Source organism: Formica exsecta, unplaced genomic scaffold (assembly GCF_003651465.1).
Source record: "Formica exsecta isolate Colony F162 unplaced genomic scaffold, ASM365146v1 scaffold512, whole genome shotgun sequence".
NCBI lineage: Eukaryota > Metazoa > Arthropoda > Insecta > Hymenoptera > Formicidae > Formica > Formica exsecta.
In genome coordinates, this window is record NW_021852364.1 from 957099 (window position 1) to 980759 (window position 23661).

At 30.1% G+C, this 23661-nt stretch overlaps 3 protein-coding genes and 1 long non-coding RNA gene across 5 annotated transcripts; 3 read left to right on the plus strand and 1 right to left on the minus strand.

Annotated features, from left to right (window-relative positions):
• Positions 1-2313: 2313 nt before the first annotated feature.
• Positions 2314-6313, plus strand: LOC115241801 (ras-related protein Rab-14). The gene is made up of 7 exons (XM_029817731.1): positions 2314-2749; positions 3847-3959; positions 4511-4637; positions 4732-4849; positions 5017-5135; positions 5261-5329; positions 5469-6313. Exons 2-7 carry the CDS (start codon positions 3854-3856, stop codon positions 5584-5586), a joined length of 657 nt encoding a protein of 218 aa, XP_029673591.1. The 5' UTR covers positions 2314-2749; positions 3847-3853; the 3' UTR covers positions 5587-6313.
• Positions 6314-8060: 1747 nt separating this feature from the next.
• Positions 8061-10196, plus strand: LOC115241802. The gene is made up of 3 exons (XM_029817732.1): positions 8061-8463; positions 8916-9252; positions 9422-10196. The coding sequence occupies exons 1-3, from the start codon at positions 8396-8398 to the stop codon at positions 9632-9634; spliced, it is 618 nt and encodes a 205-aa protein (XP_029673592.1). The 5' UTR covers positions 8061-8395; the 3' UTR covers positions 9635-10196.
• Positions 10197-11019: 823 nt separating this feature from the next.
• On the minus strand, positions 11020-14436 carry LOC115241803 (speckle-type POZ protein A-like). The gene is made up of 2 exons (XM_029817733.1): positions 14375-14436; positions 11020-13537 (listed from the first exon to the last, which is right to left on the minus strand). The coding sequence occupies exon 2, from the start codon at positions 13530-13532 to the stop codon at positions 12447-12449; it is 1086 nt and encodes a 361-aa protein (XP_029673593.1). The 5' UTR covers positions 13533-13537; positions 14375-14436; the 3' UTR covers positions 11020-12446.
• A 5765-nt stretch (positions 14437-20201) lies between these two features.
• On the plus strand, positions 20202-22726 carry LOC115241828. Of its 2 annotated transcripts, none has more exons than XR_003884970.1 (2): positions 20202-20287; positions 20353-22726. It is a non-coding gene; the product is annotated as an uncharacterized LOC115241828 (long non-coding RNA). The 2 variants fall into 2 exon arrangements; XR_003884971.1 differs by having other exon boundaries at positions 20202-20261.
• Positions 22727-23661: the final 935 nt, after the last annotated feature.

Consider the following 23661-nt stretch of genomic DNA (forward strand, 5'->3'; position numbering starts at 1 on the left):
ATCTTTTTTAATTAATTTCTCAATAATTATTACGAAAATCGCAAAATGGTAAAGGAATTTCCTGTTCAGTTTACTGTGCTCTATCCGCTCACGAGCGTTGGCACAATCTTTATCAGACACCCTGTATATTACATATACAATATATACAAGGTGTCCCATTTTAAATGCCGCAGGCAAATATCTCGAAAAATATGGAAGATATGGAAAAATGTTTCAGACAAAAGTTGCATGGTTTGAAGGGGACCACATGATAAAAATATGGACTTGACCTTAATAAGCGACCTTTTCAAGGACAGGTCAATGTGATCGATGTTTTCTTAGATGGAACCTCCTATTTTTTATTGCATATTCTTGTAGTCCTTGTCCAGACGTTTTCAAAATACTATAATAAAGTATTTTTTCATGAAGTATTTTTTGAGTTATTTTATATCTTAATCTGACATATTTTGATATAAAAAATAAAATATCTCGTAAAATATTTAGTTCTCGAAGGCGGAGTCCTCGCTTTCATTTTATAATATACACATACATATTCCTATATATACACATGTAGATGTAGTATCAAAAAACAAAATAATAATTTTACAAGACATTGCATATTTTTATTTATTTCATTTTATATATTATTTATTTATATTTTGTAATTGCCATTTATATTATGTAATTGCCATTATTTTCAACATATTTCAACATTATTTTCAGCAAATAAAACATATAAGATATAAAATAACTCAAAAAATAACTCAATAATTCAAAAAATGTCAGACTTTAGAGATACCCTGTATATATGGTGTCATAGAATTACATACTATTTTTTATACTTTCCTTACTAATAACTTTTTAATAAATAACGAACGCCGGCTAAAACCTTCACAACATTACTCCCCAGATAGCCAAGTCTGTTCGAACAGATTTTGCCAAACGTCTGCTACAAATTTTTGTCAGCAGAAAGATTCCAGATTGTATACAAAGTCTGTTATATCAAATAATAATAGCAGAATGTCAGCAGAAATGTTACAAAACGTGCTGACATAATTTGACAGCAGATCAGTAGCAGAAACCGAGCAGGATTTGCATAGAATTATTATAGCAGATAGCCAGCAAAAACCGAGCAGGATCTGCACAACGCAATTTGATGTCAAATTGATAGCAGAAATCAAGCAGAATCTGCGCGCCCGCAATCTGACGGCAGATTGGTAGCAGAAATCGAGCAGGGTCTGCGTGCGCGCAATCTGATGGTAAATTGGTAGTAGAAATCAAACAGAATCTGCAGCTTTTAGCATTCATATAATTTATTGAAATAGTATAGTTTATTCGCTTACAGCTATGCGGCGCACTATTCACTTTCTATACCCGTATTCAAGTTCTTGTCACGAGCGTATATAATGCCTGCAAAATGCGGCTAATAACATCGTAATTATTTCTATCAGTTTAATTTCTGATACGACTCCCATACCGGGAATTCAGATATTGAACTGATTTTTAGAAAATCAGACAGATAAATGTCCGATTTTCACTTATTCGGAAAGAAATTATCCAAATAAGTGAAAATCGTTTGTTATTATATCTATTTAAGATATAAAATAGAAATTAACTTCCATATAAATAAAATATTTTAATTTTGATTTAATTTCATAAATTAAATTATTCAAATTTTCCTATATATATTACATTAATATATATTATTAATATTATAAATTTATGTTATTAATACAAACGTCAGAAAATGACATCTCGTGAAGGTGACATATCAACTATTGACGTCATTTTTGAATCTTATGAGACCTAACTTTAGGACGTCTAATTGATTATTTTGTGACCAAAATTTACTGTCATCTTGCTACTTGGAATCGAGACCTTTTAAATGTTTAAATCCATTTAAATGTACCATTTTATATAAATGTCTAGAAACTGCTCGATTTCTGCTGTCAATCTGCCGTCAGATTGCGCGCAGGCTCTGCGTGATTTCTGCAGCCAATTTGCTCACATTGCCTGTCAGCAGGCTCTGTCGACAAAACCTGAGCTTAATGTGATCACAGATGGTTATGGTTTTGGCATGGAATTCTGATTAAATTTGCTGCCAATCTGCGCGCATGCTGCTAGCATTTTGCTATCTGGGTCAGGGTGATGACCTTGATAACATATTTCAAAATTATCGAAATCGGGAGTAGCTCCCTTTTTCTTGCATAATTATATTGGTTCTTATTTTATTGGTTATTTCCTCAAATATGACCAACAGTCATGAATGCAGGAATATCTAGACACGACACGCGTTCCGAGATTGATAAAATTTTCTCTTCAGGTATTCATGACCATTCATGACGTCGGGAGTATACCAAGAGAAACGTATCCATCGCACTCCCCAAGGATCTTCTTCCCGTCATCGTATTTGCGCGACAAATCCCATCCAATTTATTCCAACGTCGAGAAGTTGGCGGCTTAGCGAGCGAAGGTAGCGCGGTCGGGCGGAGCAGGAGTTAACGCGAGTGACAGGTGGTTTGACGTTTGATCGTCGCCATCGTCATCAGAGACAGCGCGCGGCCTGCCATATTGCGCGTGATATCCAGTGATATCGGGGGGACGAAACGTCGTTTACGTACGTGATACTCGATGACAGAGTGAATCGCCTACGAAGGAGCAACGTTCGAGTTCGCGGAGTGTTTACACAACGCCGTACTCTTTGCGAGCCGTCTCTTCCAACCTTGCAGCAATATAAGCAATCATCCAAGCGACGCTGATACACGAACGTGTGAGTAAAATAACATCTCCTCGGCGCTTTGTTGACATCGGAGGAGAGAGATCCCCTCGTCCATACCGTATTTCGCGTTATCGTCGATCTTCCATAGCGAAAACGAACCCGTCCCGATGGGCCTCTTTTTTTCCGCATATTCCCCTTCCTTCGATTTTCGTTACGCCCCGTTGATTGTGAAAATTGCGCTAATTAGACATAACGTAATTATGGGAGTGGGCAGTGCGGATTATTGTTGACGTTGGGAGATTTTCGCTTTTTGTCAACTTTCGGGGATAACTCTGATACACACACGTTCCTCGTTTCTTCGACTCCCCTGTATTAATCTAATCTCGCGTCTAATTTCGTTGAAAAACGAGATTCCGCGCCGAGTTTATGAGTCAATTTTACAATGAGAAAAATTCTCATGAGTCTATTCATAAATTATTCATAGATGTATGTAGCCTGTTTTTATGCCACGAAGCTAATCAAACATTTATTTCTTTTTCAAAACTTCTTATATACAAATATTATTATTATTGTTATATTATTATGCTATTACTGTATAATATATATTATAAAATTCTCTTTTTCTCTTTTTGAAAATATAAAAGTCTATATTGCAGGCTTGTTTTCAATTATCAAAACTACATAATTTCTATAATAATTTATGTAAAAAAAAAAAAGAAAAGGTGAAATACTGTATTTCTTTATGAAAAACAAGATTGATAATAATATATAGCTATTTAATTAGTTTTATATAATTATGGCAGTAACAATCGTAGGTCGATCATTGACATTAAGAGATTCTCACCTGTGTTTATAGTACTCTTATGATTCATGCATCTGTTATCTTTTATATTGAATGAAACAAAGAATGTGGCATATTCTTTGAAATGTAATCACACTTCGAAGAATACATAAACAGATAAAGATAATCTCAGATATTTCATGATAATAAACTTGGAAGAAATTTTTAACAACAATATAAAATATTGCCTAAAAGAACTTTTAATAAACTTTAGTAGGCCACAAACCTAATTTTTATTGCTTATCAGACGATTAATAAGATGTAAGGATAAATATAATATCATTTTTCCGTAATTTTTTAATTGCAGGTGCAAAATGTCGACCGGTCCATATAATTATTCCTATATCTTTAAGTATATCATTATAGGAGATATGGGAGTAGGCAAATCGTGTCTGCTTCATCAGTTTACAGAAAAGAAATGTAAGTAATAAAATAAATATGTATGTAATTATACATGATTGTACAAATTCATAAATAAAAATTGTACTAAATTAATTTTATGTTTTATAATGTATTATTTTTTATGTTTTATAATTCATCATTTTTGTCTCATGATTCATTCTTACAGAAAATGTTAGAGTCATGTACATAATTATATAATGATAGCACATTGCGCTATGTATATGACGATAGCACATTGCGCTATGTATATTATGCATGGCATGGATAACACTTGTGGAAACAATGTGATAATTCTTACTTTATTGTATCTATGCTCACAAGAGTTCTTTTTGTTGTAAAGATAAATTGTAGAAAGAGAAATAGAAAATTATTATTCCTTTACAAAATTAGATGAAACTTTCTATACCTCTTTTAGTACTTGAGTTTTCTTATATAAGTTTGAAAATACAAGCACAGTGTGTATAAATTATCCCTGTTATATTACATTTTGCATTTACAAAGAAAAACAAATTAAAGAATAAATTAAAAAATAAATTATAAATTATATGTAAATGTTTGTGTAAATTTAGTTATGGCAGATTGTCCACATACTATCGGAGTCGAATTTGGGACTAGGATTATTGAAGTAGCAGGGCAGAAGATAAAACTGCAGATATGGGACACTGCTGGGCAAGAACGATTTAGAGCAGTTACTAGGTAATAATCGCGTAACATTTGGGATAAGTTAAAAAATATTCTCCAAATACTAAAAATAAGATTATAGTGCACATAAAGAAATATTTCTTCTTAGATCGTATTATCGGGGAGCGGCTGGAGCTTTAATGGTGTATGATATTACACGCCGTTCAACTTACAATCATCTCAGTAGCTGGCTGACAGACACAAGAAATTTGACAAATCCAAGCACTGTACGCATATTGCTAATATTACATGCCATAATGCAATTATAAAGATTCTTTATTTAATTGGCTTGTAATTTTACATCTGCGTAATATCCAAGAGAGAAAATATTGTTGAGAAAAATTATGTTTATAAACAGTCAAGTAACATAAAAATAAATTAATTCCTGTTATAGGTTATATTCTTAATTGGTAACAAGAGTGACCTTGAAGGACAACGTGACGTTACTTACGAGGAAGCAAAACAGTTTGCCGATGAACATGGTTTAATGTTTGTTGAAGCTAGTGCAAAGACGTAAGTATTTTTTTAGACAAAATTATTTTTTAGGCAAAATATAAATATTTTAGGGAAGATATAAATTCTTTAAATTATTTCTTTTGTATGAATTAAAAAATTGTGTATTCTGATTTTTTAAACAGAGGGCATAATGTAGAGGAAGCTTTCTTGGAAACTGCAAAGAAAATATTCCAAAGTATACAAGATGGACGGTGAGTTATATATAAACAATATCACTCATATATCATATAAAATAAAAAATAGTACATCTACGAAATACAGCTATAATTAATTTATAAATTAATTAACTTTAATATGAGTTATAATACATCTTGTATTTCTTTTTTATAGATTGGACCTAAACGCAGCAGAGTCTGGTGTACAACATAATCCCAGTCAACCGGGTCGCACCAGTCTTCAAGGTGTATCTAATGAACAGCAGGGTGGGAAGGACTCCTGCTCCTGTTAGGTCTTATTATTTGTTTGTATATAGATATATTAATTGATCGGTACTATTAATGCATATATGATTTGTACTAAGTGTAGCTGATCAGATTATCTCGTAGCCTGTATCCTCCCTTTGATAAGCAAAGTCTACTTAAAAAACGAAATGGAAGACGGAATATATTCAAATTCCTTTTTTTTGCGTCAATTTACAGTGATATCGATACAATATAGAGACGTAAGTCATAAAAGTGATTCCAATAATGCTACTAGTTTTTGACGCGGCAAGAGTCAGCCATCTATCTATGAAACGGTTTTTGTATAATTATTGCAACTTCTATACTATTTCCATATAGGTATTTTATACATTTTATGCATTTTGTTTTGAAGCAGTCAAGATAAAGAAAAATAATTTGTTTCGAATATACATGCGTAGAAGCTGATCAATATATTTCCCATATGTTTGACTGAAAAATTCTGCTGAACGACGTGGACACGAGTGATGAAATTTATATATTTAACTAATTTATATTTGCATGGGAGGATTACATATTTGTTGTAACATGCAAAGTTCTTGCTTTAAGAAATTTAATCAATGAAAATTAACAAATTATAAACAGTCATATATTTCAATCACTTTTTAAACCTTTATTCGGTAAGATATGCACATTTATGTATGTGGGCTTTGTGATTTCAATTATCTGTAAAACTAATTATAGGTAGAAAGAAAAACTAGAGGGATCAAAAAAAAATTTTTTTTGTTAACATATGTGAAAAATATATATTCTTAATGAAATATATATATATATATATATATAAAATTATATATTAATATCGATAATATCTCAAGATATCAGGTTTTTTTCAAATAGAGAAGATGAATAATAAATGTATTATGTGCATTGTGCGAATATATTTACATTACTTAAAGCATTAAATTCACGGTGTACGCTCTTACCGTTCGACTGCGCAGATTCGTCTCTAGGGCCACTATCCGACAATGATCGTTGACGTTGACCGTTCACAGTTGTTAGGGACTGAGAATTGTTGACGAGACCGTATAATTCGTCCACAGAGCTGTGACGTCGGGGACTTGCCTGAGACCCTGTGCACACGAATCTACTCTTTATTATCCGCACACGCAAATAAATTTAAAGGAAATAGTTTGACATATTATATGCGATCAAATTTTTTTATCAATCTGCAATATAAATCATATTTACCATTGTGGTTTAGTGACAAATTAAAATAGAATTATATACGTTTCTCGTTTTTTTTAAATATCAATCATAAGTTTAAAAGTCATTTGTTATTTATACAAGAGTTTGAATTACATAGCAAATTATGGTCAGCACAATTAAATGAATATTACATGAAACGATGCAATTTTGAATATATATATTATTTGCATGTTTTAGCATTTTCTTTTTCTTACCTTTTTTTTTTCTTTTTTTTTTATTCGTTAAGCATAGATCTACAATTCAATCTATAATGCTTCTATGCTTTTCAATCGAAAAATAAATTTTTTTCTAAGAGCTATCTATTATATAGAGGTCTCATATTAAAATTTAAACCAAAATTAATATTAATTGATGCACTCTTTCACACACAAAGTTATATAAAAGCTTTATCTTGTTATGATTCGACGATACAAAGATAATATTGATATGGCTGAGAGAGGCGAAAAAAAGAGAAAACTCGCAACGAACATAAAATGATTTACATTTTTTTCAGTGTTGTGTGACTTGTAAACGATTTGTATTGATAATGCAGAAAATGCGCAAAGAATCACCTCAAATAAATTTGATCAAAGTTTTATCGATCTATTCGAATAACAAGTGCGATTTTTTATTATACCCTTTTTAAATGATATTTAAAATATTTCAAGAGACACATTGTAAACTAAACTTATGATTAATATACTCCCTTTTTTCAATCATATATTCAATATAGCAATAGAAGAATTCAGAAAATTTGTTTACTGTAGTAAAGAAATTCACTTATTCATAAATCTTTATGCTTTTCATTTCTAGTATATATAATATAAATATGAGAAAATGCCAGGGAATAAATATTTTTACATGGTGTTGTAACAAAAAAAAGATGCGTTTTTGTTTTTATTAAAGAGTGCTTTTCTTGCTATAAGAGAGGCATATACATAATTATAATTCACTGAAATAAATATATAAAGATATATATCTTTTTCTCTTTTTATAATATTATTTTATTATAAAAATCCTTGCAATTAATCTTATTGTTGTGAAATTAGTTTCACTATAATTACATTAAAGTATAAAAATAAAAAATCTACTTGAGGTCTATCAGATCTCAAGTGTAAAACTTGTACTGCTTTACCTGTTTATATATGTAATTTTATCATATATAGATTAAAAACTATATAAAACCGTATATATTAATAAACGCATAGATCAAAAACTAAAAATATGAATATTTTATTATTATTTTATATCAATATAAATTTAAAATATATTGGCTAATATAAAATATATTGGTTATTATAAAGTATAAAACGAGATATGCCAATCAAATGTAATGTGACAAATGGCGCGTGCGCTTGTAATCTTCTGTGATAGAAAAAAGAAGAATGAAAGATAACCTCAAAAGATTTCACGAATTAGATAAAATTATTATTTATGATAAAGTTACATATAAATTGTTGCTAAAAATTGTTTTCGAATTTTCTTATCATTATATAACGCTTTGTTACTGAATAGCACGTGGCTGTGCTTAAATAAGTTTTATGGTATGTCAAGCATATTTAAAATAAACGTGATAAACGTGTGTATTATTCCTTGAGAAAATAATATCCTGTAATGCACATGAATTTACGAAATATCGTCGTTTTCGTCGCGACATATATGTTGTGTGATTTTGCAAGAGGGTAAGAAATAATCATTATTATTATGCACAAAATGTGTATGTGTGTGCGCGCGAAAATTATATATACACACTTTGGGATTACGGATTTCGAAAATGAGATTCCCATAATCAAAAAATTAAATGTAATAAAAGTATTATAAATGGTAGCAAATAAATAGCTTTTCTCACGAATTTGTCCATTTTTATTTATACTTTTATTAGCATAAATAAAAATAAATTTCAATAACAATTAACTTATGCATTCAAATAGTTAAATGAAAAGGTGAACTATTAAATTTTGTATTATAGTTATACACTATTTTGTTAATTATTTAACTTGCGTACAGCAAGATATTTTTAGATTCCACAAAATATCTTGCTCTTAATTGCACAAAATTATCTATAATGATTATGAATGAAATTTCAATTATATTTAGGCAGAGTAATAAATCTATGTTTTATGCCATTAATTAGGGATAAAATGATGCTGTTCGATTTCACGAATGTGCAAAGTGTAGATGAATGGCGAGAAGTTTCTGACACTGTGAGAACAGTGGGAAAATCAAAAGCTGTATTAACATTGCAAACAAGTCAACTCTTCCAGAGAGCAATCCTCTTCACGTTGCTGAATCCACAACCGAATGGGGCTGGTTTTGCTGGCATCAGAAAGCCAGTAAATTTCAACCTGTCGAGATTTAAGAATATTGAAATCGTTTGCCGAGGACAGGGGCAAAATAATCATTACAAGATTAATTTTAAACACCGTGGACAAAATTCCAATGAGGATCTCAGCTATGAACAATTCTTCACAGTAAAGTTTCCTTAAAATCTTTTATCAATTTTATTTACCATTGGTTTACATATTTTTATTTCCTGCTAGTGTTTTTGGATGTTTTCTAAGCTTTAGAATTTTTATTAGAATAAAATCGCATTGAAAGGCTCCTTTTGTCATAAATATTTTTCAAAACTTTTCACTTCAGGTGCCAATATCGGACAACGAATTTTTCACGATAACGTTACCTCTGAAGAATTTCAAGCCCTACTATCGTGGACGCGAAATTCCGGATGGTGAGCCTTTGGATACAGCAAATATCACTATATTTGAGTTTCAAATTTATGGTGGCGTATACTCGCCAATTAAGCAACATGGCGTATCGGCACTAGAGATAGAAAGTGTATCAGTTTCTTCCTAATATCTTAGTCGTATTAGAAGATATAAAGTGCATCTTTATACATATATATAAAGAATTTTTATTTTTATTTTTATTTTAAAAGTATTGCTATATATGACACAAACATGTATATCTAGTCTCCCATATAAGGTCTCTTTGATATAAATAATTCTTGCATCTTTTTAATCATATATTAGTAAAAAAAAAAAAAGAAAAAGGAACTTTATAAATACCTGGTGTTACCTATACGAAAAAAATGGAAGAAAGTATTATTATATCACACAAGAACTAGCATTTTTAATATTATGTATTGTGAAACTCTCTCTTGAATGTATTTTTAAAAAATTCTTTTAAAAACTTGATGCAATCAAATTCAATTAGTAGTTTTGTGAAAAAGAATATAAAGTACCAATTATGCTTTTACTGAATTATGCATATGAAATATGCTTTCCAAGATTTGAATTGATAGATAAATCTTTTTTTACCACTCACTTAAATATGTTTCTTCAAGGCAATTATACAGTTTAAGATTTTGACTCATTTTGTAAAAAAATTACATACAATATACAGAATAATTGTTTGCTTAAAACATTTGCCTTTAAAAACCTTGCCTATTTTCGCGACTTTCGACGGATGACACACTATGGTAGCTTTACACTTTTTTGGATCAAACAATGGCTTCAAATACAAAATCGCCATACGAGTCATATCATCCATAGTAATTGTGGCGATATGTCGCACCATCTGATGATTATAATCTAGTGGTATATTTCCCAGCAAATACAAAGTAACAGTAACATAACATCAATGTTATAACTTCCCACTCAACAATGTAACTGCAATATAACATGCCTTGTACGTAACAGTTACATTGTTGAGTGGGAAATTATAACATTAATGTTATGTTACTGTTACTTTGTGTTTGCTGGGTTCTAAAATAGGAAAAGTAACGATTGAATTACAATATTGCTTATGGTCTTTTCCTGTTCAATAATCTCGAAGATCATAGACGATTTCGCCGATTTGTAAAGCAGCTTCTCCCATTTGTCCAGCAAAATGCATTTCCTGTAATAGAAAATATTCACGATTCTATAATTATTATTTAAAAAAACTGATACGTTATATCACATACAGTTACATGGTTACTTTTTTCTATTTAAGCAATAGTTTTCTCGCTGTACTGTACTTTTTATTCATTATCCATTTTCTTTATCTTTTATATATGATATGAATTTATTTTCTGTAGTTTATCCATTTTCTCAATAAAATTATTATTAGTATTATTATTCATACCACTATCGATTTCATTTCCTTGTACGCAGCTACCACATTTGTAGCTTTAAAGAGAGTCAGATACAATAATCCTCATTTGGTTTCGGGAATATGCTATATCCATATGAAAGTCCCGATTTTAAGATTTTAAGAAGTGTAAATATACAAATGAAAAAGGAAAGGTTCCCTTATTGTTAATTTTCTTTGAAAGTTAAAATTGCCTTTTTCACATTTCTAATTTTAACCATTTTTAATCCTCCTTATAAAGAAAAAAGAAACGAGATACTAAAAGAAGCTTCCATCAAATTTTATGCAATGCTCCATTTCAACATTCTTGATCAATGTTTTTTTTTGCATAAAAATTATACTAAATAGGTTCAAAAAAATAACGATAAAAGTAACTGCTAAATTCATTACATATTACCAAAAAATATAGCAAAGTTAATTTTTTCGTTATAAACATATTTTTTTTACTTTACAAAATTATAAAATGTCTCAGATTAATACTTCTAGGAGTTACAGTAACCTTTGCTTTATTTACATTTATTCCAATTTATTATTTTATAGCAAAAAAATATTTTTATATTTAATTTGCAATTTGGAGAAAAGTGCCATATGTACTCCTTTAAAAGTCAAGGGAGCATTTGCCTGAGGATATTCGTTCATCATAATTTGGAACAATAAAAATCTGGATCAATTATGTGCTAATTTAAGAATGACATATATTTAAAATAATCACAACATACAATAAATAAACTGAACAAAAGAAATATATTTAATCTCTATTTTGTATTATATTTGATGATTAATAATTTTTTAAACAAAAGTTATTAATACTTACAAAAAATACATCAAGATAACTTATAAAACTAAAATAAGATATATTTAATGTAAAATAATAATAAAGAGTGCTATTATGTATATAACAAAATTAACATTTTTTTACATTTACTTATGCTATGTTTCTAAAGCAAAATTGAAAACAGCTTTTATATATATAGATCTATAAAAATATATATTTTAATATTATATCCAAAAAATAGTTTTTGAGATATAAGAATTTAAAGCTGATCACACTCACAGTAGGCTATGTTTAGTCGCCTGTTTGTAAATTGTATGTACATGCATCTACATGCATAACTAAATTAGTGTACACGCGACTTACTAGTAGGTGATTATCTAAATTTAGCTTATGATTGGGAAATTTTAAACCTCAATATCTCAAAAATTATTTCTTAAAAAGAATGGCGCTTTTATTATTTAATTCTTTATAAATTTTTATGCGATCTTATTATCCTCAAATTTCGGAACACCGTATATATATATATAGAAATATTATACCATTAATTAAGAAAGCTTATTTTGAGTACAATATAAATGCAAACTTTGAACGAATAAAATAGAAATTACATATCCAATTTTTTAGAAATTCCATGCATATGAGACATTAAATTAATGTTCCAAAATTCACTGCCGGTACTAATAATCTATAATATACGTTACATGAACTTTAGATTGTCAATTATATTCCCAGTCCGTACCTCTTGTATTTCCGTATATCTTATCGTCTATAGTTGTATGCGCGGTCAGACATATAATTTAGATCTTCTGTACAGGCAGTGCGTTCTTGGCCTGGGTATCTTATTGCGTCACTTCTCAATAAATGAACATTTCCTATTTGAATCAATAATTTAGGATATTTTTGCACTAAAGTTTTAAATTCTGCATTATCTTCAATATCTTTAAAATGTAATTTGATAAACTCTATGGCATATTGTTCCAAAATTTGTCCACCATTTAAATATGCTATTCTTAAATGTTCTATAACATTCTTTATTGTTGTATTTATAATTAAAAGTTCTTCACATACTAATTTAAGATCTTTTATATCATATTTTTCAGCTGTTATAAAAAGTTCACATAGTGCTTCTGCATCTGTCTTTATATTTTGAGATAAACAACCACTTTGTAAGAAGGATAATAATTCTTTTACAATATTGTAGCTTGTATCAGATATTTCTATTTTATTGTCTTCACTTTCTTTTAAATCAGCTTCAAAGACTGTACTACGTGAACATAGTAAATCTTTATTCATTTGAAGACATTCTTCGTTTATTACAAATGTAACAAGTGAGTTAAATTTTTCATTAGGAACAACGCTATTTGTTTTCTCAAATTGGGATGGCAGAGCAAATTGCGTAAATGAAATTAAACGATTCATATAATGGTTATACAAATCAACAAATATATGAAATCTAAAGTATATTGTTAATGTCCCATCAGATAAAAATGTTGAATTCCTGGAAATAGATAGTTCACACAACAGCTCGTTATCAGATATTTCATGTGTCGATTTTGATGCCAACATAATATCTTTTTCATTAGTCTTCAAACAAACAAAATAGGAAGCTTTAAACTTTTTCTTTGGTATATCTTTAGCATAAAATTTCAAATCATTCTGTGCAATAGTTAGATAAAAACTACAATAATTTTCGGCTTTACTAGAATATAATGCAGTGTTACATTCATAAATTTCCCAAAAATTAGCAATAGTCCAAGTATAGCAGAATGTTTTAAACTCTGGTTTTGTTAGACAATGATGAATGGCATATTCAGTACTCACTGATGAGGACATAGTTTTTGTCATCGGTTCTGTAAACAATTCAATTCAATAATAAAACCTCATACGTTTTTTCAGTTATTTAGTTTTCCATGTTAATAATAATTAATACATGCGCAATGTTAAAAAAATACATCTATTGAAAAAATATTTTTACTAGAGAGAGCATATAAAAATTAAATACATTCTGTAAAATGTCACAAAATAAAAAGTAAAATATTCAAAATTGAAAACTGCAAGTCGCCAGGAATTTGTTAAAGAAACTGGGTATAAAAACTTCTTTTAAAACATTCTTTGTAAAAATTTCCGAATAATTCCTGGAATTTATATCTTCCAAATATAAAATTACAAATATAAAATTTTTACAAATATAAAATTTGAATCAATATAATAAAATATGAAAAAATCTATATTCTGAAATTCCTCATATAAATATTCTGAGTAAAATACGAAGATATTTCATATTTTTATCGTAAATGAATTTAGTAAGAACTTCTCATATGTATAAATGTAAAATATTCTAAGATTTCTTATTCTAAAAATTATTCTAAAAGATATTAAAAAACTTGAATAAATCTGATATCTTTTTTTAGAATTCTTCATAAATTTGAATTATAAAAAATTTTTAAAATTTTCTAGGAAATTATGAGATTTTTTTTTACCAGAGAGAAGTTTCATAGACCACCTTCTTTACAAGTGAATACAGGGTATTTCTAAAGTCTGACCCAGCTCCGTGGATCTCGGAAACGGCTTTAGATATGAAAAAACGTTTCAGACAAAAATTGTAGGATATTAAGAACAGATGAGAAGCATTCAGAGAAAAGAAATTTTTACTTACAAATCAGTGAGAGAAGACGCAGTATACGTACTGAGCTTAAATTTCAATGCTTGTTTTGCTATCTTTCTTCCTGATAATAATTCTTCTTTGATAACGGATCTCTGAATTTGATAAGGAAAAATGCGTGTACTGATATAAATATCATAAGCAAGTCTACTCGCAATTCATACTCACAAGTTTCTTTAGCTTTATCCAGCTTTATCGCAGCATCATTGTTAATGCTTTTGTTTGTAATTTTCTTTTTCGTCTCTCAGAGGACAAAATGTTTTTGAGAAATCTCACCAGTGTTGCCAACTCGTTTCAAGAGCGCAGACTTCTATACATTGCTTGCTTGCTTGGGTTTGGGATTGGCTCCAGCCTCCAGCGAATACTCGCTATACGGCCATAAAAACTGGTTGGGTTATATATGTAAGTTCCTCTTGGGGAAGGAGAGAAGGAAGGAATTTGGGAGGTGGTAGGAAAGGAAAAATAGGAAAGCGCAGGCCAGGGTCGAGTCGGGAATCGAACCCGAGATCTCTGGGATGTGAGTCAGGCGCGCTACTCCCTGAGCCACCAGAGGCCCCACTTCTATACATACACTATGTTTACACGTCATTCCTAAAGCCCGTATCAGACTACGCATTGAAAATTGAAGATTGAAGATTAAAGATTGGAATTTGACTAATCAGAACAAAAAGGACTAAAATTTCTTTATTCTGATTGGTCAAATTTCAATCTTCAATCTTCAATCTCAATCTTCAATGCGTAGTCTGATACGGGCATAAAGCTAATCAGAACAAAAGAGACTAAAATTTCTTTATCCTGATTGGCCAAATGTCAATCTTGAATCTTGAATCTCAATCTTCAATACGTAGTCTGATACGGGCTTAAAGATGCACATAGAAAAAGACATACTCTGTCCCGCATAAGATTTTTAGCGTTTTCGAATGTAGCATGTTTAATCGCTCATCTGAGAGTGATTAATAACGTCATTGCATTGTCTCTGTCAATAAAAGGCTTGAATTTATAGTAAAATATAGTGATTAATTGATCCGGGTTGGATTAACCCGTTCATTCGAAAACGCTGTATATAAAGAAAGGTTAAGTCACGAGCCTTTTGCAACCTATAATGCAATGCAAAGAATCGATTGTGCGCAGTCGCTATTGAAAAGAGATGCAAATAGCGTTTTCGAATGAATGGGTTAATCCAACCCATTTAATTAATCACTTTATTTTACTATGAATTCAAGCCTTTTATTGGTAGAGACGGTGCAATGACGTCATTAATTGCTTTCAGAGCGATTAAACCTATTACATTTGAAAACGCTATAAATATTGAAAAGAGATGGTAAATAAGTCGTCTCTTTAACTTTAACTTTACTACCAAAGTTTTCCGATATGTTTGGGAACAGATTCGGCGAGCAAACTGATGAGTATTCCGCTCATATCGCGCACTCGCAAATACGCATAAATCACAAATCGACAAAAATATCTTAATGATAGGTAAAAAGCCAAAACGGATTCAGGAAATACCCGGCGTTGATTTAATCGCGCATGCCATGATCATATTGTTCATATATACTAATGTAAATCCGCGCTAGACAAACACACACGCAAACAAGTCACGTACTTAAAATCGCGATGTGTTTATAAGGATCTTAAATTGGCTAATTTAAACACATTTAAATTTATTTTATTTTTCGTTATTATTTAATACGATGTGATTTAATAAGAAATAAAAAAATATCTAAAACAAAATGAAAAGCGATATCTTTGCGTACTAGCCTACTTTGAGGAAAATTCTAAACTAAAGAACTCCGGGAGAGAAAATTATTTTCCAAAAATTAAATTTAGAAGTTAATTCTGCGAAATTGAGCTTTGAATTAATACTGTTTCTAAAGTGTTAGATTTGTTTCAAAAGTAAATATTTAAAAATAAATAAAATTATTATACAGGGTGATTCAGAAATACACCGACAAACTTTCAGAGATTGTCGGGGGCACTAAAAGGATCATTTTTTGCAAATGGACCTAGGGTCGGAAACGTGTCGTTACATCGCTACAGCAGACAGTGTTCGAAAAAGGTCGGAAATATCTCAAAATATCTCAAAAAATATGTTTTATAAAAAACTGTTTTAGACAAAAGTTATAGGGTGTAAAAAGATCTATTTACTGACCTTATGAGTTTGAGTTGGGTGGCGTCGCTAAGGTCAGGCCGAGAGGTTGCCTTCATTGGCTGGATCAGCCACCGATCTTGCCTAAGGCAATCCTTGACCTTGAAATAAGTTGCGGTCACGATCCATTAAAAAGTTATTAACAAAAAAGTTTGAAATATATCAAAGTACATGCATGGACAGGAAGAACGCGCGCGCGCGCACACACACACACACACACACACACACACACAATCCAAGCATAAACAACGAGCGACGATTAAATTAGAAGAAAAAATTATTCAGAATTATGTCCTTGACAACATATATCAAGGTCATTGAAATCGGTGAGGTCGCCCTTAATCTTAAGTTTTACCATATCTTTCAATATTTTTAACGTTTTTGATGTTTTATCAAAAATATTAAAAAAAATAGGATGATTGAAACCCTCTCTTTGAAATTCTATTTTTTTTAAATGTTATTTGATGTTTTCAACTCAGTGAAGAAGCATTTTATTTAAGTAAGTAATTATTAAGCACATAGTGTATACAAAAGTTAAACAGCAAATTAATTGCGTGGAGAATTCATCTTTGTACTATATGATACAAATGAGAAGAGCCGGATACAAGTTTCGCCATTCTGGTATAAATGATTTGTATGACGGTATTATCTATAAGTTAAAAAAGTATTTATTATACTGGAATTTAAAAAAATAGATTTCTATCTTCTATATTGTTTATATATAGAGGTTTATTGTTCATATATTGACCATATAAATAAGAAAAAAATTAATATATTATATTTATATATATAAATAAAACGAACTTATATATTGATGGCCTCAATCAAAACAATCAAACTGATTAAGTGTTATCTCCACTTTTGTAATATAGGTAAAATGTGGCTGTTGGCTACAAACGATGCAGACAGAATTTATAAAAATATTGAGCAAGAGAATTGAAAAATGAGAACAAAGGAAAAATGTAAAAATAATGCCAACATTCAATGGCAAGATACTAACTAGAGCCAAAGGAGCAAAAACTAGAAGCAAAAAACTATTTCACGTATATTAAATTCTTCAATAGAATTTCCGCGAGATTATCCCCGCAAAATGCTAATAATCCAAGCTTAACCGAGTCGATCAGCATAAAAAAAAAAAAAGAAAAAACCTGCATTCTCTTGTAATATAAATATAATATAGGCATAATGTAATATTAATAAAACACAAAACGTATGTTTTCTATGTTTCCCTTCTTTGCAATAGAAAAATCAATCTTTTTCAAAATTATTTTTCAGGCATCAAAGATAGAACTTTTCTATAAATTAAAGAAAAATTAATTACTTTGATTGCTATGACTTTGAGATGTATATACTGAAAGGGCAACTGATCTGTTCATTTATGCGCATCTGTGATATTAGTAGTGCCATAGGTACGAAATTTGATAATAAAATATTTCCGACAGAGTCTCGCGACTGCATAGACTGAAGAATTTTATAATAAGACTTTTAACTAGAATTTTCGATCAATTTGCGACTAATAATGCGAAAGAAGTACGAGCATTATTAAACGCTTCTTTATGTGTGCAGAAAAATTTCTTACAATAATAAAATATAATCAATAATAAAAATTTTAATCATATTACTACAATAATTATAAATAATTACATTTATCACAAATATGAGATTGCAACCATTACACATATGCTATTATATAACATTATATTAGAATATTATTTAAAGTTATATAGTATGTGATATAAAATTTTACTTTTGCGTAGATAAAAATTTGTATAAGATAATTTATAATTATGGATAATATATATATAAGAATCTTTTACTTAAAAAAAAAAGATTTTGCAAACAATTGCTATATCTTCAACATTTTTGATTCCAGGATAAGGGGAAACCTATCTATATAAAGGTAACATAAATTGATGAATTACGGATATTAAAATATTAAATAATATTATACAAAAAAAAAAAATATATATATATATATACATTTATACGTTTTGTTGAGAAATACATTATATGTTGTAAACTTAAAATATAAAGTAAAGTAATTATTTTTGATTAAATCAAATTAAATATAAAATAAATAATTATTACTTAATGATTCAATCCAGAAATATTGAGGAAATCTTATCTTTATTAACGAACAATTATAAATAAATATAATGAAACACAAAATAAACTATATGACAATGTGAATTATCAAGAGACACGTAAATAAACATAATGAAATACAAAATGATTTATATGACATAGTGTAAATTATACTATATTGACTTTTTAAATAACTTCTTTTTAATAACGCAATCGTGAAGCGCTAACGTTTAACGTTAACGCTTGTATAACGTTCGCGCGGCCAGAAAGGAAAAAACTTTTCTGGTACGACGAAATAATGATGATGGTACTGTTTATCACGACAGATGCAAACTCAATTTATCGGTCTTCACGCCGAAAGAGAGATATGATCCGAAGCATAATCTCGATGTTATTAAAGTTGCCTTGTTCCGACAATGGGGCTTAAGGAGCGAGATCAAAGAACGTGACGATATTATAACCGAAGAAGATTACAAGATATCGTTTAATTGATTTAGAGAATCTTATTTACATCTGCAAAATATAATTTAAATATTTTCACTATTTATTGAATTAAATGATAATTATATTAAATTAATGTATAACACGGTCAATAGATATATAGTCAATACGAATGATGTAAAGCTCTTTAAATGTATTTATGTGATTCTAAAAATAGATTTTACTTGTTACAAAATATTGTAATTTGCTCATACTACATTTATTTATAATTAAATGTCAAATTGTTTCCGAATGTTATTAACGTCGTATGGATTTTTTCTTTTAAACAAATTCCGGAAATTCATAAAATTAATTTCTCACGTTTATTTCTCACGTTATAACTACACAATTTTTCGTATTACTGTGTAGATATCTGGAACGACTGCAAAGTTATTAGGGCAATCGAATGTTTATCATCATTTCACGCTTTTAATTAACGCGAATGAAACCTATTCTGTTCTTGAAAGAAAAGAGATAATATTTTCTTTGATATGACTGTGCATATATGTTTTTTAAATATACACATGTACATTATGAAAAACACAATTTTGTCACACAATGATTGCGCAATAGTATATGAATATTGCGCTATTGTTTGCAAATGATAATCTCGTGATGTATAAACATGAAAAAAAAATTAATGAAATAAGTAATGCATTTTTTCAGAATGATATCAATTATTACGAATGCGATGACTTCTACAATAATAAAGAATCAATAATAAAGAATTCATGCGACATAAATCAAAATATTCAAACGGATAAACTTATATCCGCTATTGGCTAAGAATATATGCATATGAAATCTTTCATTTTAAAAAACGAAAAACTTATTGAGCGTCCGGAAGGCATCTGGTATATCGATTCAACCAAACATTGGTTTCCTGGTACGTACCGAAAAATTGACGCTTATTACTCGAAAAATATATCAAAAATAGAAAACATGATTAATTTTTTTTTAACAATTTTAGAAATATTGCTATTGCGATTATTAAAAATAAAATATATATCTAAAATTGGGACTTTCGGTGGGGCACGAGTGGAGTGCATGGGCAAGGCAAGTAGTGAGAGAAAAATTATTAAACTTATAAAGTAAAAGGTGGAGGATGGTGAAAAAGGTTTAAAAATTTGCTTTTAGAACATAGCTGGAATAACAAACAAATGTGAAGAAACATAATCTCACTTTTACAACATATGTAAAGGTCAAGATCATCGACGAGATGCTAATGTAAATAATTATCACATTTATTATAATTTTTACCATTTCAAAATTTATAAACTTTATCCAACTAGGCAATTACAACTTTTTATTCGTCACTAAAATACAACTCGTGACAATTTGGAGCCATAACACCACAAAAAGCTCAAAGGAACACTAGCTACAAAATTAGCTAGTTGTAGCGAAAATTAGCTACAAAATTCGAGAAAATCACGCGAGAGAGCGAAATCACAAGGCGATATGTCTGAAGACAGACTGACCAGAAGAACGAATAAAAAGCCTGGAAAGGACTAGATGAAAGCAGCGAAAGAAATAACTACATATGGAGATGCATTCAACGTAAAAAAAATGCACCGCAAATGATTCTAAGAAAATAATATAATACGGAGCTCTTTATATTACAGAAGTCTAATCGCCTGGAGCGAATGCATAAACGAGGAATTTGACACCCATGCACCATTTCTAATAAAGAAATTCACAACCGAACCGGGAGTATATTTCAAGAAGATTGGGCAAATGAATCAAGCGGAATTAACGTGAAAAATGGTAATTAAATTGGACATCCAAGCAATAAACCAACGATAGCAACTGCAAGGATACATAAAACCGACAGAAGATCTGTGTTACAGCAAATCACTCGAAGGTAGAATGAGGGAGACGTGTCAGCACTTATAATAATGAAAAAGAAAAGAATAAGCAGCTAGTAATATCGCTAAAACAGTTGCAGACCGCATATCAAAAACCAAATAATACAAGAAGAAGATTGCGCGATGGAATAGGCATCAAAAACACTGTTCGCGACTAGTGACTAGGATGACGACGACGAAAAGAAAATTGCTGAACAAATAAATCTAAATTACATAACCAGCAACAAACACTGCAACATGCGGCAAAAACCAAATAACAATCTTAAACACGCATAATCGCTCATGTAGATAACCTAGAAAAGGTCTTTCAAGAAGACGAAGAAAGATTTTTAAATATCACGATAAGAATGAGAGATCAAAGAATGGGATACGGGCGATGGGAAGATATGGACGAGCATTTCCTTACGGTGGAAGCGATAATAACGGATCTGACACACGACACGGAAAATGTAATAGAACTTGCAAATGCGAAGAAAGAAATTATAAACGTCAATAGAAAATATAATAGCAAATTTAAAAGAAGCTATTACATCACAATTATCGCAGGGACTACACTTCCCATCCCGCATTGCCGCAGAAAACTGGGCAAATACCGAAAAATTTATAAATGCATATAATGATAACTTGAATATATACACGATCATAAAATCCCCATTAATTATATACGCTGCATACGACATACTAACTAAGAATAATACCGTTACCGACATTTGACTACGAGAATATATTCACATTTGTAGAAGTAAATCAACAACTAATTGCGATAGATATGGAAAGTCGAATATACTTCACAATTACACAAGAAAATCTAAACCAATGTATTAGGGATGAAAATCATTACATTTGCAAACAAAACCACCTCGTATATCACGTAAATGATAATTCGTTATGCGAAGTACGAACATACCTACAACTATCAGATCACAAAACAAACTATAAAAATCGACATATAATTTCAAACATGATAATATGATCGCGATGGATCGCGATCACTCAATTTATGGTTATATTCAACAAAAAACAAGCAACATATAATAGTATCGTGCAAAAGATACAAAATACAAAGAATCGAGATCGACAGAACGGGAACAATAACGCTAGCAGATGCAGACTGACGATACCCGATATAATGATCAAAACGAGAAAATCAAAAATAACGTCATACATACAATAACGTCATACATACAAACACACGTATCAGACTACAATCTAACGTTCTCATAAGACAAATCGACGAACGCACAAAGGACATTCGAGTAGTGAAATTAGGAAAATTATACAGAAACCAAACGACGTAATGGACTTGAGCAATACGCTAAACGAGATAGACAAACAATTAGACAACGATAATTTTACGACACATAAATATGTAGTATATTCGATAATATCAAATTTCATAGGAATCTTAATAATAATAATTGTAATAGCGATAATATACAGCGATAAAAAAGGTACTATAAAAAAAAACAACCCATAAATCCCAATTTAAATCCTATGTGCAAACCGAGAATAATTCAAAAGCATATCTACGGCACCGCGAGCGGATCAAATGGAACAACAGAAATAGAAACTGACACCACGATAACTAATATTGCAATGCTATATTAAAGTAAAGTAATTATAAGAAACGATTATAAAATGCGAAAAATGTATTGCGGAAAAATTTAACGCGAAAAATTTATGTAAACGAAAACTCACATATAGTTTGTTTCCTTTTTTCAAAAGGAGAAGGATGTCGAACCCGACCACTTAAGTAATACGTTAGTAAGATAATGCAATAAATTAAACATATAAAATTAAATAAGAGAGAAAGAAGAATTAAAAAAGATTAATTTAGAAAGAATAAAGATTAAGTAAGCAAGACGTGACAAATCAAAAGCAGCTCACGGTCAAATTACGAGAAGTTAAATAAGCAGCGGAACAGTAAAAATTAAAAAAGAACTGTTAAAATTTAATATATTTTGGAAATAATTTTGATAAAGTTTAAAAAAAATCAGTCTTATTCGATTACAACTTTCTACAGGCTTACAAGGTTACATACTACCATGAGGTGGGTTAGCCCCTCCAGGCCTCTCTCCCCCATTAGGGATTTGCGTCGTCCGTAGACGCAAAATAGGTTCGATTACGGAGGTAGGCTTAATTAGGGCTGGTCGGGGCACTGGGAAGTTATGTGCAAACAGTAACCCGATGCCCTGACTACTACTGAGCGGTCCATTCTGAGACCGCGTACGGGGGGAGTTTTTAGCGGGTGCAAATCCCGCACACGCCTCGGGGACGGCCCGGGGTACGGCGCATAAGGCATTTTTCTCCTCCTACGCAAAAGAAAGAAGAAGAAGAAAAAAAAAGGTACGTGTATAATAAAAAAGAAAAGATATATTTAGAAGAAAATTATTTCACTCAAACAATAGCAATAAACTTTGTTTCTATAAATAAACAACATTTTTTTGACAATTTCAAGAAATTAAGGCTCTCAAGTGACATCACAAATTTCAAATAATCGCTGGCTAAATAACAGCCAGAACGCGGATGGTAGTGCGTCAGTTTTATAGAAAAATAAGTTTTCTATGAAACTGATTATGTACACAGGGCACGAAATTTAATTGGTGCTATACCAAGATTTTTAAATATAATCTCAATTCAAGATTTATAATAACCCCTCTTTACCCCCCTAGAGAAATGAAGGCGAGAAAAATATTGGGGCGAAGAAATTATATTTAAAAATCTTGGTATAGTACC